At 42.5% G+C, this 18,746-nt stretch overlaps 2 protein-coding genes across 11 annotated transcripts in view; one reads left to right on the top strand and one right to left on the bottom strand.

Annotated features, from left to right (window-relative positions):
- The window catches only part of ZMYM5 (zinc finger MYM-type containing 5), a 91,242-nt gene that overhangs the window by 54,787 nt on the left and 17,709 nt on the right, over positions 1-18,746 (top strand). For 8 of the 9 annotated variants that reach the window (XM_060129531.1, XM_060129530.1, XM_060129532.1 and 5 more), the window contains 3 exons: positions 4,408-4,476; positions 11,166-11,655; positions 11,894-11,987. In XM_060129531.1, the coding sequence (XP_059985514.1) occupies positions 4,408-4,476; positions 11,166-11,655; positions 11,894-11,987 (653 nt within the window). Of the gene's footprint in view, positions 1-4,407; positions 4,477-11,165; positions 11,656-11,893; positions 11,988-13,904; positions 14,095-18,746 lie in introns of all 9 variants that reach the window. The other variant, XR_009536851.1, reaches the window with a different exon arrangement.
- On the bottom strand, positions 1,328-2,763 carry POLGARF (POLG alternative reading frame). 2 transcript variants are annotated; one of them, XM_060129538.1, is made up of 2 exons: positions 2,288-2,763; positions 1,328-2,147 (listed from the first exon to the last, which is right to left on the bottom strand). In XM_060129538.1, exons 1-2 carry the CDS (start codon positions 2,757-2,759, stop codon positions 2,143-2,145), a joined length of 477 nt encoding a protein of 158 aa, XP_059985521.1. In that variant the 5' UTR covers positions 2,760-2,763; the 3' UTR covers positions 1,328-2,142. The 2 variants fall into 2 exon arrangements, with proteins under 2 accessions (XP_059985521.1, XP_059985522.1); XM_060129539.1 differs by having other exon boundaries at positions 2,431-2,763.

The following is an 18,746-nucleotide window of genomic DNA, read 5'->3' as shown; positions in this document are numbered from 1 at the left end:
TTTTAATTGAAGTATGTTGATTTACAATGTTTTGTTAATTACTCTGTACAGTAAGGTGATTCAGTTATACATATGTATGTTTTTTTAAATATTCTTTTCCATTATGGTTTATCACAGGATATTGAATATAGTTCTCTGTGCTATACAGTAGGACCTTTTTGTTTATCCATTCTATATATAAAAGCTTACATCTGTTAACACCAACCTCCCACTCTATCCCTCCCTCAACCCCCTCCCCCTTGGCAACCACCAGTCTGTTCTCTATGTCTGTGATTCTATTTCTCCTTCATAGATAGGTTCATTTGTGTCATTTCTAAAAATTTTTTTATTTATTTTTGGCTGCGTCGGGTCTTAGTTGCAGCATGTGGGATCTTCGTTGAGGCATGCAATATCTTTCATTGCTGCACGCAGGCTTTCTCTAGTTGCAGAGAGCGGGGGTTACTCTTCATTGCGGTGCATGGGCTTCTCATTGCGGTGGTTTCTCTTGCTGCAGAGCACAGGCTCTAGGCATGCGGGTCTCAGTAGTTGTGGCTCTCGGGCTCTAGAGCACAGGCTCAGTAGTTGTGGCGCACGGGCTTAGTTGCTCCGTGGCATGTGGGATCTTCCCGGACCAGGGCTCGAACCCGTGTCCCCTGCATTGGCAGGTGGGTTCTTAACCACTGCGCCACCAGGGAAGTCTGGTTACTGAACTTTTATAGTAAGTTTTGAAGTCAGGAAGTGTCAGTCATCCAGCTTTCTTCTTTTCCAAGATTGTTTTGACACTTTGGAGTCCCTTGAGACTCCATATGAATTTCAGAATGGATTTTTCTATTTCTGTAAAAATGTCACTGAGATTTTGATAAAGATTGCATTAAATCTACAGATTGCTTTGGGTAACACTGACATCTTAACAATATTAAGTCTTCCAATCCGTGACCATAGGATGTCTATTTATTTATGTCTTTTTAAATTTACTTCAGCAATGTTTTGTAGTTTTCATTGTATGAGTCTTTCATCTACTTGATTATGTTCGTTAGGTATTTTATTCTTTTTGATTCTACTGTAAATGGAATTATTTTTTTGTTGTTGTTGTTTTGGCTGCACCGTGCCACTTGCGGGATCTTAGTTCCCCGACCCAGGATTGAACCCAGGCAACCACAGTGAAAGCGTCAAGTTCTAACCACTGGACTGCCAGGGAATTCCCTGGAATTGTTTTCTTAATATCCTTTACAGGTTGTTCACTGTTAGTGTACAGAAATGCAACTGATTTTTGGGGTTTGAGTTCGTATTCTGTTACTCTGCTGAATTCATTTATTAGTTTTTTAAAAAATTATTTATTTTTGGCTGCATTGGGTCTTAGTTGCGGCACATGGGATCTTTGTTGAGGCATGCAGCATCTTTTGTTGCCGCATGCAGGCTCTTCATTGTGGGGCGCGGGCTTCTCTCTAGTTGTGGCCTGCAGGCTCCAAGGCACATGTAGTTTGTGGCACACAGGCTCTCTAGTTGAGGTGCACAAGCTCAGTAGTTGTGGCATGCAGGCGTAGTTGCCCCTCGGTATGTGGGATCTTAGTTCCCTGACCAGGGATGGAACCCGCGATCCGTGCATTGTAAGGTGGATCCTTTACCACTGGACCACCAGGCAAGTCCCCATTTGTTAGTTCTAAAAGCTTTTTTTCTGGAGTCTTTAGGGTTTTGTGTATGTAAGATTATATGATCTGCAAAGAGAGATCATTTTACTTCTTCCTTTTCAATTTGGATATCTTTCCTTTCTTTTTCTTACCTAATTGCTCTGGTTAGAACTTCCAGTACTATGTTTAATAGTAGTGGTGAAAGTGGCATGCTTGCCTTGTTCCCGTTCCTAGAGGAAAAGCTTTCAGTCCTTTACCATTGAGAATGATGTTAGCTGAGGTTTTTCATACATGACTTTTATTCTGTGGTGGTAGTTTCCTTCTCTTCCTAGTTAGTTGAGTGGTTTTATCATGAAGGGTGTTTCTGCATTTTCTGAATCAAGATGGTCTTGACGGTACAGTAAGTACCACAGGACTTAGATTACACGGGACTCTCATCAATCCATTAACAGTGCTTTTGTTTTCGTTGATCTGTGTCTGTCACTCAGTAAACCCGTGCCTTTACCAGTCTCCAGAAGAAATAATCAAAGGGGACTCAATCTGTTTTTAAAAAAGAAGGAAAATCATGTTAGCCGTATTTCCAGAAATCATGGTCATACGGTGTTTCACCAACTTCTATTAAAACCAACAGTGTCGGCTGCAGTCCCACCGACTGCCGCCAGGGCCGCCTCCCCGCTCACCTCCTACGTAACACCTCGGGACCCGCACAGCCCGTGATGTGCACCCGGGACATAGGTGGTAGACGACGAACAAAAGCAGAGACCCGCCGCCCAGGTGGCTCCTTGGTCGGAGCTCGCCCGACCCGGCCCAGCCCGGTCCGCACCTGCGCTCCCTCCCGCCGCGGAGCCGGCCCGGGGCCTCGTCCGCCTGGGGGCCGACGAGGGCAGAGGCTCGGGGGCCGGCCCAGCCCTTCCGACAGGCGGGCGCCCCGCTCGTGGACCCGCAGCCGCCTCCATCTTGGCTGGCGGAGGCGGGAGCGGCATCCGGGCCGGGCCCCGTCGCGCCGGCCGGGGCCAGGTGTGGAGCCGGCAGAGGGCGCTGTCCTCGCGTCCGGGCGGCGGGACCCAGCCCGGGCCGGGACGAGTCGGAGTTGCCCCGAGTTCCGCCCGCGGCCCCGACAAGATGGAGGACGTCGTCTCCTCCCGCAGCCATGACGGGAGCGAGGGACGCCTCCCCACCAGGCTGAGGCGAGGGCACCCCCGCCGCCGGCCTCTCGGCCCCCGGCTCCCGCCCGCGTCACCGCAGCCCCTGCCCGCTCGGCCCTCACGGGGCTCCCAGACACTGGACAGGGAGGGGGTGGGGGACATCGAGGCCGCGGCGATCCTCGGGCGGCGTCCCTCGCAGACGCTGCGGGGGCAGACGCTGCGGGGGCAGACGCTGCGGGGGCAGACGCTGCGGGGGCAGACGCTGCGGGGGCAGACGCTGCGGGGGCAGACGCTGCGGGGGCAGGCGGCCCGGCTCAGGCCCTCGGGCCGCCTGGGGCCAAGCCGAGGCAGGTGCAGCGGGCACGCGCGTCTGCGACCCGACTCTCACGGGTCGGGCCGGGGTGGAGCCGGGAAGGAGGAGGTGGGGGTGGAATAGAGGTGCGGGGGTGTGGCCTGCGCCTGATGGACGGGGCGTCGGACCACCCCCTCGAGGGGGGGTCCTGGAGGCAGGTGGGCGCAGCCAATGGGCGGGCCCGAGCCGCCCGGCCCGCCCTCCCCTGCCCCCAATGAGGGCGTGGGGGGCGGGGCCTTCCGGGCCGGTCCGCGACGCTGCAGTCGCAGCGTCCGCCTCCTCACCAGCGCTAAAGCCGGGACTGGACGGAGCGGAGTTGCGCTTGTTGCCCAAGGCGCGGGGTCTGGGGGCGGGGAGGTTCGTTCCGCGAAGCCGCAGCCAGAACCGGGTGAGGCTTGTCTCCGCCTAGGCTCCAGCCCAGAACCGCCGACAGTGGGGTTGGCCGGGAGCGGCGCAGCCTCCGGAGGCGGAGGCGGAGGCGCCGGGAGGCGGAGATGGGTGAGGGCGGCCCCCGGAGCCTTCCACTGACGCGGGACAGGCGCCCCGCGGCGCGGCCGCCGTTGCCGCTAGCGCGTCGGCGTCTCGGGCTGCCGGCGGCTCCGCTGATGTCCCAGGCGCCTTGGCGGGCGGCCCGCGGGCTGCGGGGGTGCTGGCGCGGCCGCGAGGGCCGGGTGAGGCGGCCGCCGGCGGGTGGGGTCGCTCGGGGCCGCCCGGGGCGGGGGCCGGCGGCGGGGGGGAGGGGCGCCTCCGTGGGTGCTCGGGGCAGCGCTCGCACCGTCCTGGCGGCGGCGACGGCGCGAGGTCCCCAAGTTTGGCGGCGAGGGCGCGGAACTCCCGCGCCGGTCCCCTCCTCTGCCGCCGGGGCCGCGGCGCGCCGCGTCTTCTCGTCACAGTTTATCTGGGCGAGTTTCTAATGGCGGACGCGGAGCGGGCAGGTCTCGGGCTCCGGGCCAGTGCGGGGGTTTCCGCCCCGCGGCGACGCGAGTTGCCCGCGAGTGGGTCCGGGCGCGACGGGGACGGCGGAGGGTGGGCAGCATCGGGGGCTAGGATTCCCCGCTGGCGTCCAGATTGCGCTCGCCCTCCACCTCCCTCCTGTTGTTCATAGGGACCGTGTAGTCTCTTGTGGTCGTGGCGGGGCCTTGCTGTTTGTACCTGGCGTCTCGGCGGCATTGCGTTGGGGGAGGGGGGGAGAGCGCGGAGACGCCTTGACCTCTTGTCCCTTTGCTCCGTCTCGCTGGTGGTTACGAGCCGGTGCTGCGTCCAGGTTGGCTAGCACTAAATCATTTGTCATTCTTCGTTCTAGGACCAGGAATCGCCTTCAGGCCAGTCTGGTGGACGTTTGTCTGAAGCTGAGGAGGACCGCGCCGCCACTGTGAGTAGTTGTCCCCGCGTTTCTGTCCAGTACCGCGAGCGCCGCGCCAGGGTGCGCCTCTGTGGCGCTTGCCTTTCTTTCTCTTACCTTCAGCGGGTTTCTGGGGCGGGCCCTGTCGCCAGAGCCAGGCCAGGCTGAACCCTGGGAACGCACTGGGAGCGGGCGCTGACATTTTACACCGCTTGTATTCTCTAGGGTTCTAAAACAAGAGTTAAAGGTAGCTCCGTTTTTAATGCTTTCTGGTTAGCTTTGGGGTTTTTTTTGGCCTTCTTATGGATAGAAATAATTTTTTTCTTCATCGCTGGATTAAGAAAAATTACTGAATGTACTGTTGTTAGGTCGACGGAGGCGATACTTCTGTGTGAGTTTGTCGTCTCTTTGAGGAAGATTTATTTGTGTTTACGCACCCTGGCAGCTCTCTAGCCAGGGTCAAGTCAGGAGATAGTCTTTAAAAAAAAAAAAGAGGAGATAATCTAGTTCTCACCCTAGCCGTGATTCTGAGACTGACCACGGAATTGGTAGTGACAGCCTCCATTATGAAGTTAATGTGTTGTTTCCTTGTTACTAAGAAGTAACCTATGTGCTGTTCACTTTGGTGCAATAAAATGCCCAGTGCTCTGTCAGCTGTTCAGTTAATGGCTTTAACACCAATCCTTGCCTGAATCAATAATTTTATTAAGAGTCTGAAAATGATGTGGTTTTTTTTCTAAATCTGATTCTCCATGTATTATCTGGGATTCTGTATAGTCTTAGGTCCTGCCTATTTTGTCTTTTTGGATCAGTTTTCCACTGGTCATCAAAAAGAAACCTGTGATTAGTGCATCTCTCATAGTAGTGTTCCTGCCTTCCCTCTGCCCTTGTAAATCCTTGACAAACTTGGCTTTGCACATAGGCTGTTAGGCGTCGCAGCACGCTTCATTAGTTAGACAGCTTTTAGGAATGGATATTGTTTCAACTGGGTAATGTTCATCGGGTATCTGAAGTGCTGATATTTCACGTTACTTGATAGTTTTGTGAGATGAAGGGATGTGGGTAGGATGCTAGAGCTATGAGGGACCTTCATAGGGAAAGGGAACTAGCGGGGACTTAAAGACTGGCGGGAGATCAAGTCACTGACTCAGGTATTACCACTTAGAAAAGCCACTTTCTCAGCAGTGTGTTCCTAGCGTAGTTGAGCGCAGTGTGCAAAGGACTGGGTTTAGTGCCAGCCAAATTGGGGTTCACATCTCTGCTCTCTTACTACTTTGGCAAGTGCAAACTAAGTAAGAGTCAATAAATGCATCTTTATAGATGCACATCTTATTCAATTAAATACATTTTTATTATGCACATTTTATAAGTGAGTAAATTGTGTCTGTCTTCCCGATTGCTATGAAGATTGTAAATCGCCGCCTAGCCCATAAGTTATGTGGGACACACACACACACACACACACACACACACACAGAGTTAATGGTGGCTGCAATTCTTATCTTTGTTTTGTTTCCTGATATTTCTTCCGCTTTATCTTACTGAGTTTTCCATTTCTGCTAAGCTTTTCATTTCCAAAAGCTCTTTTTTATACTAGAAATATTAGTTTTGTATGGTCTTTGCTTGTCATGTGTCTGTCTAGAGTACTAATAGTTTGTGGGTTTTCATTTTACGTTTTCTTTTTCCTGCCTTTTCTTCTTTCCTTTGTGTTTTTTTTTTTTCTCTCTTTTAACAACTAATTTTCTTATTAGAAGCTTTTTCCAGATAGTTCATAGTTCTTGACAGGTCTACTCATGATTAAGAATTGGGAAATGGAGAATAGATTGGAAGAGTGAATGGAACTTTCAGCTTGGAGCTTCACTGTAGGATGGTTCTTTTTTGGCCAGTTGATGGAGAATCTTTAAAGTCGTTATTTTTAGGTCTTTCCTTTTTTCGTGTTCCTAATTCCACAGAAAGGAGTGTTTCTGAGAAAGAAGTTTTCCAGGGAATAATAGTCTGCTGCTTGCAAGATAGAAGTCTGGATGCCAGCTCTCTGGAAATCAAGTGAGAGAGGGGGCATTTCATATGCATGCTATTGAAGCATTCACCAGTGTCTGGTGAACCTGAGACAAAGACCTTATGTTCTATTCTCTCCAAAGAATAAAAGTCTAGAACTTGGGCCAGGGTGGGGAAGGACCTGTCATCACCAAAATAGAGGGAGGGAAGAGATTTGGGATTTCACATCCTCCTGTTTTAGCCACCTGCTCCTTAGTCCCGTGATATCTGGAGCTATAGGCTTTGAGTCTCGTGAAGATTCTGAGCATAAGTCAGGATATTTCTCAGCCTTTTCCATCACTATTTTAGAGTTTGGCTATCTCAGCAGAGTTGGTTAACTGCTTATCCACCTGCTCTTTAGCTTATCAAATTTTGTTCCTTTTGTTTCTTCTTTTTGTTTTTCTTTTCCTTGTCAGTAGGAACTTTACTGTTGTTACGGAGATTTTAGAAGGGATTGAAGTTAGTTGTGTGTGATCAGTCTACAGTCTTAATCCCTACTAGGCTATTGATTTCTAGATAGTAGTTTTGTATTTAGACACTTAAGTAATTCTCTTGCTGTTGGTCATAACTGTTCATTTGATTTTTCTTTTTTCCTGTTTCATTACATTTGTGAGTAAAACCTCTAGAATCATCATACATTTTTATTTTGTTTCTGATTTTAAATGGGAATGCTTGTAGTATATACTCACTATCATGAAGCTGGCTTTGGAATTGATATTATTTTTAGGTAAATATATAAATATTTTAATATTAAGAAAGATCTGTTCTGTGACAATATTAAGTCCAGAGGTGCTGTAGAACATGTCATAAAACTCATTAGTGTTCAACAGGTTGTTGTAGCATGCATCCTTTATCTTTTATAGAGCCGCAAAAATATAGGTGTGCTTATAGGTGGCCAAAAAATAAACCTTTGAAGCAATAATTAAATAATTGAAAATACTTTCTTGGTGATTTTAACATTTGAAGACTCATGAGCAAGTTAGTTTACCGTTCTCATCACATACTAATCTTGTCATATTAATATCTCACCATTTCTATTTTAGCAGCTGTTTTTTTAACTGATTCATTTTAATATGTAAGTTTTACTTAATTGTACACAAACATAATTGAATATTGAATGGCTACTAAATTATTCAATTGGTTTTTTTTTTAATAGAAGGTGATCTCAGGAAAATTCATGATACTCAGTTATATCTTAAGAATTCAGCAGAAATTTTTACAACTTTAAAAAACCATATTTAAGGGGCTTCCCTGGTGGCGCAGTGGTTGAGAGTCCTCCTGCCAATGCAGGGGACACGGGTTTGTGCCTCGGTCCGGGAAGATCCCACATGCCGCGGAGCGGCTGGGCCCGTGAGCCATGGCCGCCGGGCCTGCGCGTCCGGAGCCTGTGCTCTGCAACGGGAGAGGCCACAACAGTGAGAGGCCCGCGTACCGCAAAAAAAAAAAAACATATTTAAAAAACTAACACTGAACTGCACTCTTAAAAATGATTAAAATGGCATTTTATGTTGTATATATTTTACCATAATTTTTGAAAAAAAAATAATTGTAGCAACCTTTAGGAAATAAAAACTGCTATGAGATGTTACTAAAAGTAAACACAATAGGGCAAACTACCCTTATTTGTGTCTTTGTTTTACTGTTAACTCTTGTTTTTACCCCTAATTAAATACTTTCTTAACTTTGCAGGGTTGTTACCCATAACCTAGAGATAGTTTGCATTTAAGAGTCTTGCTGGGGTTTCAGCCTAACTTTCTGTTCTTAGGACAACTTTTTTTTTGGCTGCACTGCGAGGCTTGTGAGATCTCAGTTTCCCGACCAGGGATTGAACCGTGGGCCACAGCAATGAAAGCCTGGAATCCTAACCACTAGGCCACCAGGGAACGCCCATTAGATTCTGCACTTCTCTGTGTGGATTTTCCTTTGATTTTATATTAATTTTCATTGCATCAAAATGAAGATCGATTAAACATTAAATAGTTGTAGATGAATAAGATACCCCAGGAAGAGTAGGTAAATATTTAAGATTAACTAGACATTTGTTGAAATCCTAAGGTGTAGGCAAAGTATTTGCCTGAATACCCTCTCAGTGGAGAGGGATTTAACATTTTTTGCACTCTGTAATATGTCCAGGCAGAGAGACTAGGGACTTGCAAGTTCACTTACCACAATTAAAACCTTAGAGTCCTTTTTATCCCCATTTGCAGTTTATAGTTTAGAAAAGTAAAACTCGGGCTTCCCTGGTGGCGCAGTGGTTGAGAATCTGCCTGCTAATGCAGGGGACACGGGTTAGAGCCCTGGTCTGGGAGGATCCCACGTGCCGCGGAGCAACTAGGCCCGTGAGCCACAACTACTGAGCCTGCGCGTCTGGAGCCTGTGGTCCGCAACAAGAGAGGCTGCGATAGTGAGAGGCCCACGCACCGCGACGAAGAGTGGCCCCTGCTTGCCACAACTAGAGAAAGCCCACGCACAGAAACGTAGACCCAACACAGCAAAAATAAATTAATTAATTAAAAAACTCCTACCCCCTAACATCTTAAAAAAAAAAAAAAGAAAAGTAAAACTCAATGAAGTGAGGTAATTGGCTCAGTGTCTTAGCTAAACTATAACTTTTTCTCTTTTTAGATAATGTTATAGAAATGGTTAAAACTTTTTTGTAGTCTTATGTTTATGGAATTAAGAAAGTGTTTGGTGGTTAAATTATATACACAATGACTTCTGATAGTGGTTAGGGTTAGGTTTTAATTTTTTTACAATCTGGAATTTGAAAATAGGTGAATACTTAAATCTTTTATCAGAAATAGATGACTACAATGAGCTGAGCATAAAGAATGCTCTTTCTGTTATTTCCTTTGGGAAGATTAAAATAGGGCCTAACAGCCACCAGAGGGTACTGTGGAGTCAGCTATAGCTCTTTTCCAGAAATTGTTCTTTTTTGTTCTAGGTTTATTCAAATACAGAAAGGACAGAGAGAATTCGTATATAACAGCTCTTACATTTCATAATTCAGTTTAGGCTGAATTATTGCCTCTTTTCTCTGAAAATCAACCACATAATAAGCTTACTGGATGAGTGTTAACCATGATCCTAATTTTTGTATTTCCTTTATAACCCTTTTAAACTGGTTCCTTAGATTTGTTATTTATCTTTGAACTAGAGTTATTTGAATGTTGATTTTGTTTTAATGAATTCACTCATCTTAATAAAACAAGTAATTTTTAAAAAAATTGTATACAGTAATTGCATATAATGTAGTGGCTGTGAAATAGATTATAGAGTCAGATTTCTTGGATTTGAGTCCTGACTCTACCCTTTCCAGCAGTGGAGACTTGGGCGGGCCAGGTGGATTACTTATCTTCTTATCTTCTGAGTCTTAGTTTCCTGATGGGTAAAATGGGAAAAAGAATAGTTCCTGCCTCACCTTTATAAGCATTTACTGAATTGCTATATTTAACGGCATAGCGCCTATTAAGAATAAACATTACAGAATGTATGACTGTAAGTACCATCACTTAAAATTAGTTGGGAAAATTTTAGAATAGAATGTTACTTAGTATATTTCAATATGAGATGTTTAAAATTGAATGATGACTGCTGTATGAGTGACTTTTCTTTATTATTCAACACCCATACAGATCCTACCTCCTTCACTGTCTTGAGCTTCTAAGAAAATTGAAGCCAGGATGTATAAACTTACCTCAGCTTTCCGTCTATTATTTCTACATACTTACATACGTTCTAATTACAACTGGACAAAACCTTGAACAGCATGGGTTTGGACTGCACGGATCCACTTACACATAGATCTTTTTCAGTAAATACTATAGTACTGCACGATCCAGGGTTGGTTGAATCTGCGGATATGGAACCTTGGATTCGGAGGGCTAACTGTGGGACTTGAGCATCCATGGATATCCTGGGACCAGTCCCTCCGTGGACACCAAGGGACAGCCATACACTTACCTTTTCCCCTCTCGCTTTTGAGATAAAGGTGACTTTTGTTCATGATCAGTTTCACTACCAGCTGTGCACGCATCCTTCTCTTCCTCTTCTCTCATCTGCTTTCAGAGCTGTGCTTCATTGGTCGGTCACTTCTCCAGATTCTTCCAACTATGTCTCTGCTGGATCCTTTCGTTTGTCATTCTCTAGTGCATAGTAGGTACACAGAGGTGTTTGCTGAATAAAACAAAGTGGCTAAGAATTTGGAGCCTAGAGTTAGAGCCCTGAGTTTGAGTCCTATTTGGCCTTACCCAGATTCGTTTCCTAATCTGTAAAATGAATTGAATTATATCTACATCATGGGTTTTTCAGAATTTTGTATAAAAAACCTATAGCATAGTGTCTGGTGATTCCTCAACAAGGACAAAAAAAAAAAAAGATTCAGAAAGGTTTAATGTTGGAAGCAGAGAATTTGAAAAACAATGACAGAAGACCCTAGGGAAATAGAGTTTGGACAATATCATAGTCATTTTAGTAGATAAAAGTATATTTAGTATAATGATTGTTTTTGGACCCTGAGTTATTGGTAATTGATGGAATTATTTTGAACAATTTTCTGTTTCAAGGAAGGACTTAGATAAAATCACATAAAATAATTTAAAATTTCACTTGTGCTATTTAATTGCAATAAAATGCAATGATCATAGTACACTAGAACTTTTTTTTCTCTTCTCTCTCTGTTATAGGTTCTTTGGCATAGATAAATGTTCAGCGGGAGGATTAGACTTGACTGAACAGACTCCTGTTTTATTAGGGAGTAAAGCCATGGCAACTAGTTTCATGGACATGGCATTTGGTGACCCAGCTAGTCCTTTAGTTAATAGATCTAGAAACTCGTCAGCAGAGGATGATGATGATGATGTTGTATTTATTGAATCTATACAACCTCCTTCAAGTTCTGCTCCAATAATAGCTGATCAAAGAAATTTTATATTTGCTGCATCAAGAAATGAAAAGCTACAAGGAAATTATTCCATAATTCTTCCTTCCTCAAGAGGTTTGGCTTCTCAGAAGGGAAGTATAAGTGAGACAATTGTCATTGATGATGAAGAGGACATGGAAACAAATGGAAAGGAAAAGACAATTTCTTCTAGTTTTATTGAATGGGCACTTCCTGGAAGTAAAAACAGAACCAAAGATTTGGATTTCTCCACTTCCAGTCTTTCAAGAAGTAAGGTAAATGCTGGAATGGGTAATGGTGTTATCACTACAGAATCGACTCTGAAATTCATATTACTAATGTTACAACCTTAGAAAGAGGTATTAAGCTCTGAATGATGGGCGAGATATGAACTTAATGATTACAAATATAACATCACTATAGAATACCAGCTTGGGAGATGTCGCTAACGGACTGCAGTCGAGTAACTTTGGTGTTAATATGCAAACATACACCCCGTCTTTAACTTCACAGACCAAGACTGCAGTAGGACCTTTTAATCCTGGTAGAATGAATGTGGCAGGAGACGTTTTTCAGAACGGAGGATTTACAGCTCATCACAATCCTGGTAAGCAGTAAGTGATACTAAATATTTTCTTTCCACCCTAAGTAAATAAACTTTTGGCTGTTACTTTTAGTACCTATATCTATTTTATTCTATATGTGAAATATTTTTTGTCAACTTTCATATTAAAATAGAATTTTTTGCTAAATAAAACTGTGCAGTCTACTCTATTTTACCCAATGTGATTTATATGTGAAGTGTTTTAATTGAAAACTCCCATAACTACTACCTCCATCTTTGTTTACTAGCATCTTTATTTTAATGTAAAAGTCATAGAATAAAAAGATGGATAGTGAACTAAAGGATTAAAGTAATATTACATAACAATTAAATTTTATTTAATTTGTAATTACATAATCTGACCTTTCAATTTTTGCTTTTCAAGTGTTTACTTTTAGACTGCTTGTCTCTGATTTTTGGTTTTAAATCAGCATTTTATTAGTTGCTTCATTTTAAATTTAGAAAACTTTCTTACCTTTAAATCAGAGACTTGTTTTTTTCCCCTATTTTTTGGCCGCACCACGTGGCATACAGGATCTTAGTTCCCTGACCAGGGATTGAACCCCTGCAGTGGAAACATTGAGTCTTAACCAGTGGACCGCCAGGAAAGTCCCAAATCAGATATCTGTATTTTAAAGACTCTTATGAGGCCAGTTGTGTTCCTGTAAAATATAATGAAAATTATTTAAAATTTAGCAAATCTTTTTTGTGGATTTTTCATGACCTGGTGTGCTGTTTGTTTTTTCAGGTTTTTGTTTGTTTTTTGTTTGTGTTTGTTTGTTTTGGGTCATTTTAGTGCTTTTAGCTATTGACCAACTTAGAATTTTAGGAAAGGACTGCAAAGTAATTAGAACTAAGAACCGAATCACTGGTTGTTTTAATGGAATGCTAGTATTTTTTTTCTTAAAAAATTTTTTTTAATTAATCTTTTTCTCTGGTTATGAGAATATTACAGAACGTTTGAAGGAAATCATAGTTAGAAATAAGAAAATAGTATCTGTCACCTACCTTACTAAGTAGAAGTGACTGACAACTTAAAATGTTGTTTTGTTTGCTTTCAGTCTTGTGCCTCTGTGGTTCTAAAAATAGAATTTAGAGTATATTGTATTTAGTTTTGTGTTCTCTTGATTTATTTAATCTAAATTTTATTTTATTTATTTATTTGCGGTATGCGGGCGTCTCACTGTTGTGGCCTCTCCCGTTGCGGAGCACAGGCTCTGGACACGCAGGCTCAGCAGCCATGGCTCACGGGCCCAGCCGCTCCGCGGCATGTGGGATCTTCCCGGACCGGGGCACGAACCCGCGTCCCCTGCATCGGCAGGCGGACTCTCAACCACTGCGCCACCAGGGAAGCCCCTGTTATGTCATTTTAAAAGTAGAGGTTTCAGTGGCTATAAAATATTCCTTTGTCTGAGATATTTATTCCTCTACTTTTTAAGCGTTTGTATGGCTTTTCATTTTTTACTATTGAAACTCTACACACTAAATGTCTTCGTTTGTATTGTTTATTAATTTCTATAGGACAGTTCTCAAACTTTTTGGTCTCAGTTTCACTCTTGGAAGTGATTGAGGATCCCAAAGTTTTTTGTTTTGTTTTTAATCTGTTATCATATTAGAAATTAAAACATAAATTTAAAAGGTATTTATTCATTTAACAAAATTAATATGTGACATATTTTTAATGAAAGGTAACTACTTTCACTAAAGAAATTTAGTGAAAAGTGATGTGTTACAGTTACAGAAATATTTTTTTTAATTTTTTTATAAAGCATTTTATTTTTAAAATTTTATTTATTTATTTATTTTTGGCTGTGTTGGGTCTTCGTTTCTGTGCGAGGGCTTTCTCTAGTTGCATTGAGCGGGGGCCACTCTTCATCGCGGTGCGCGGGCCTCTCACTATCATGGCCTCTCTTGTTGCAGAGCACAGGCTCCAGACGTGCAGGCTCAGTAGTTGTGGCTCACTGGCCTAGTTGCTCCGCGGCATGTGAGATCTTCCCAGACCAGGGCTTGAACCCGTGTCCCCTGCATTAGCAGGCAGATTCTCAACCACTGCGCCACCAGGAAAGCCCCACAAATTTTTTGGAAGTCTGGCTTGATAGAAAACAGCAAGGTATATCTAGCTCCTCAAATTTAGTTCTACATTGAATGTGTTGCAATATCTTCTTTTGTTTGAAGTATAAGAAGAAAATCTGGCCTCACATACATACGTGGCTGTAGAATGGAACAATATTTTAGTAGCCTTTTTAGTTAATTATGGATAGTTTTTTCCTTTTCCTTTTGACACAGCACCAAAACTTGATAAGTGGTAGTTTCTTAAAAGTTCTTACAGTGTGGAATCTGAAACTATATAATGAACTTTTCATGCTTTATTACATTAAAATTCATTTATCTTTGAATGAATTTTACCTTTGTATGATTTGGTAACATTGTGCTTTAATTATTTGGAAAGTGTTGATTCACTGAGTTACCTAGGTCTTCTAAATGTTGACACCTTAGAAAGCTGTCACGCTAGCAGTGGTGGATGCAGGTTTTCAAAGACTCTGATTTTCACTCGAAAGCTCAAATTTTCTCACTGGCAACAAATACTGTTATTTTTTTGAAGTGAAAGGCTTATTTTAAGAAAATGTCAATAACCAGTTTGTTTTGTCATTCCTTTAAGGCTAGTTCAGCTTGCAGTGCAACAATTTTACAAGTGCTTTTCCACTCTTTCTCATTGTTCTTTGGTATGAAACAGAAGTGGCTTCTGGATGCTTCCCTGTTCATCATACAGAGTATTAAGATGTAGTCAGAGGCTGAAATTTAGTAAAATTAATACTAATTTTTACCTTTTCACTAAGGACTTCTGTTGCATAATAAATAATTTCACTGGCCTTTGTCCCTGGTTCTTGGGAGAGAGAATAAATCCTTGAAATTTACCAGATTCCTGATAACTAATGATTAAGGCTGAGGGTCACCAGAAAGACCAACCGTGTGATTTGAGTGTTGGGCCTTTGAGCCAGCCCAGCCTTCATGGAGGAGAGAGAGGCTGGAGATTGAGTCCAGTCACACGCAGCGAATAATCCCACCAGTCACACCCACACGATGAAACCCAGTAAAAACTCATCTGTGCCGGGTGGGTGACGCTACCCGCTTCCTCAGAGAGAGGGCACAGAAGCTCTGGCATTGGGACCCTTCCTCACCCCGTATGTCTCTTCATTTGGCTGGTCCTGATTTGTATCCTTTAAATAAAACTCATCATAAGTATAGAGCTTTCTTGAGTTCTCTGAATCATTCTAGCAAATTATCAAATCTGAAGGGGCCTTAGGAACCTCCCACATTTACAGCCAGTTGGCCAGAAGTCCAGGTGGCATGTAAAGTGAGGGCAGTCTTGTGGACTCTGCCTTCAAAATGGGGGCTGGTGCTGACTCCAGGTAGTTATAGCATCAGAATTGTGTTGACCAGTTGTTGTTGGAAGAACAATAGAAAGTACAGGTGCTACTTTTTCTTTCTTTTGTGCAAGTGCCTGATAGTGAAGAAAATTTTACTAGTACAGTTTGGTTCCACTGCCAGCAGTTTTACCTAACATCATTGCTTCTGCCCCATTAGTGCAGATGCCAACACGATGAAAAAGGCACATAATCTTAGTTTTATTATGGAAATAGTTTGGCCTGGCAGATCCCCTTTTATTTCTTCTGTAATGTTGAATAGAAGTGATCGGAGTATAAAGTCTTGTCTTGTTCTTTTTTTGTTGACCATGCCTCGCAGCTTGCAAGATCTTGGTTCCCTAACCAGGGATTGAACCCCAGGCACTCAGCAGTGAAAGCGCCTTCTGTTGTCTTGTTCTTGACCTGGGGTGGAGGGGAAGCATTTGACATTTCATCATTTAGCGTATTCGCTTATGTCAAATATAGTAAGCTTTTTATGTTCATAATTTATTTAATAGCTTGTGTCTCAGTCTTTGCAGTTATAAACAGGTTTCTCATGAATATCTCTAAGTTTGTCACACATATTTTCTAGTGAAAAGTTTCTGTAGGTGAAATTGCCAAGTCAGATGTCAACATATTTTTAAAGCTTTTCATGGTTAATACAGAATGGTCCTCACCAAAAAATTATGGTGTTTTTTTTTTGTTGTTATAATATTGTAAGCTCTCCTCAGGGGTAGGAGTATTATTAATGTTTGCTAAACTGATCACTTAGAGGTGATATCCTCTTAATGATCATTGAACTTTTAAAAATACTTTTGCAGACTTTTTATGAATTTGTTCATTTATGTTTGTCATCTACTTATTACTATGTACATCTTTTGTTTATTAATTGAGTGAAACCTGAAAAATAATATAAAAAACTTGTGATTTCTGTATTGAGTGATGTGTTAAGCTTAAAAGCGGTTGAAGATGATGTTGAAGACTTGAAATAATGTCCATTGAAAATCATTCTTTTGGATCTCTGTTTCTTTCACTCTTCTTTTTAAAATTTTTTATTGCAGTGTAATTGATTTGTTTCTTTCACTCTTATTTTTTTCACTTATTTTTTGTTTTGTAATTATTTCCTAAATTTTACATGTATATTTTTACAAGCATGAATTACATCTTATGTACATATAAGCTCTTAGGTGAAGTTAAAACCAGAAGGCTTGCCATGTATTTCTTTTATGTTTCAGCCTTGACCGTTTTTCACCTTCTGGAGTAAATTGAAGTTGTGTATTGAATGATGAAGTGGATCAATTTAAAAGCATAGCACATAGACTGATACTTAACTGTAAAAAATCATACTGTAGTTAGATGCTATACTGTTGCTCCACTCAAATTGTGGACATAATTGAGACTAGCAAAAGTTGTTTGAAAGTAGTTTTGACTGCTCTTGGATGTATTTTTATTCTTGTCATCCTTTTATCTCATTAATTCAAAACTGTATTTTATATTACAGTGATAATTTTCTCATGCCGTGAGGTATCAATGATTTTAAAAAGTAACAGACAAAAAGCATTAAAGGACTCCCCTGACATTCATTCATATATATGAAGACGTTCTTAACTACATTTAAACTATTTTGTTTGTGCTGTGGCAGTGAATTTCTGTTATCTTTGAAGTGTGGATGAATTTACAGTGTTCCTGGGTTCTCTAAAGTTCTATTTCGGGGGAAAAAAGTTACAGAATTATATCCTTTATTTTTTTTTTTTTAAATAAATCTATTTATTTATTTATGGCTGAGTTGGGTCTTCGTTGCTGTGCGCAGGCTTCTCATTGTGGTGGCTTCTCCTGTTGTAGAGCATGGGCTCTAGGCGTGTGGGGCTCGAGTTGTGGCTCGCAGGCTCTAGAGCTCAGGCTCAGTAGTTGTGGCGCACGGGCTTAGTTGCTCCACGGCATGTGAGATCTTCCCGGACCAGGGCTCGAACCCATGTCCCCTGCATTGACAGGTGGATTCTTAACCACCGCGCCACCAGGGAGGCCCTATCCTTTAAATAATACCATTTGGCCCAGAATTCTAAAAAGAGGGTCTACAGAGTTGTCAGGTAAAGAGTGATGGTGAAGATGTGTCTGAAGCTTTCTGAAAGGTGGAGTCACTTGTCAAAAAGGAGTTTATTTATTTATTTATTTATTTATTTATTTATTTATTTTTGGCTGCGTTGGGTCTTCGTTGCTGCCCGCGGGCTTTCTCTAGTTGCAGTGAGCGGGGGCTGCTCTTCGTTGCGGTGCACGGGCTTCTCATTGCGGTGGCCTCTCTTGTTGCGGAGCACGGGCACAGGCTTCAGTAGTTGTGGCGTGTGGGCTCAGTAGTTGTGGCTCATGGGCTCTATAGTGCAGGCTAAGCAGTTGTGGCACACTGGCCTAGTTCCTCCGCAGCATGTGGGATCCTCCCGGACCAGGGCTGGAACCCGTGTCCCCTGCATTGGCAGGCAGATTCTTAACCACTGCACCACCAGGGAAGCCCCAGGACTGTCTTCTTGTTGTTGCTCTTTTCACTCTTTGTTTAAGTTGGATGTAGCATAGTGAAAGCTGTCTAATTTTAGTATTAACCCTAAATTTTGTTTTTGCTTGCTGTCAGCTTTTGTAAAATTAACCAATTTTACCAGAAGACTTACAGAATAATATGGTGACCATTGTATTACTATTGTAATTGTTGTTATTATTTAGAGTCAGAGCTCCCCCAGAGTATCTTACTTTAGTTGCTGTGTGCTTCCCACTTCTATAGAATGAAGGATTTCCAGCACAGAAAAAAGAAAAAAAAATAAGAGCAAGATGAGGATTTCTGGAGTTGAGTTATATTTGAATCTAGGGCTTAAGGGTTCAAATTTTATCCTATAAAATTATGGCTCTGCATAAAGTACAAATAAAACTGTGTAATATCTTATGAAAATAAGATCATGTCCATTAGAATGGACCTTTGAGTCATTTAATCTTTTCATTAACCTCTAGGGTAGACTGTATTTCAGTGAAAGTTCTTCAGCCATCATGTATCTTTATGTAAACAGCAAAATTTCATCAAAGAAAATACTCAGACTTAGAAATTGTTCTTGCATCTGTGTTGTATTTTTGTTGGATTATAAACATTTCTGGCTATGATACTGATTCTAGGAAGTTCTTCTTCTGATAATAATAGACTTTAATAATCGATAGGTAACTCCTGTCCCTCCTGCAGAGAATAATGGGGGACAGGGAGACAAAACATATAAAATATCGAAAGCATCACAGAGCTACAAATACACTAAAAAAATGTTTCTCATATCTGAGAAGGAGCCTCAGAGGAGTCATCTCTTACTTGGGGTTGCTTTTCTCTAACGGG

The sequence above is a fragment of the Lagenorhynchus albirostris genome, chromosome 18 (assembly GCF_949774975.1).
Source record: "Lagenorhynchus albirostris chromosome 18, mLagAlb1.1, whole genome shotgun sequence".
Taxonomy (NCBI): domain Eukaryota; kingdom Metazoa; phylum Chordata; class Mammalia; order Artiodactyla; family Delphinidae; genus Lagenorhynchus; species Lagenorhynchus albirostris.
This window is presented reverse-complemented; position numbering and strand designations above follow the sequence as displayed.

Coding starts and splice junctions, on each gene's coding strand:
- POLGARF (XM_060129538.1), bottom strand. CDS start 2,759: ATGGCTGCGGGAGGAGACGACGTCCTCCATCTTGTCGGGGCCGCGGGC.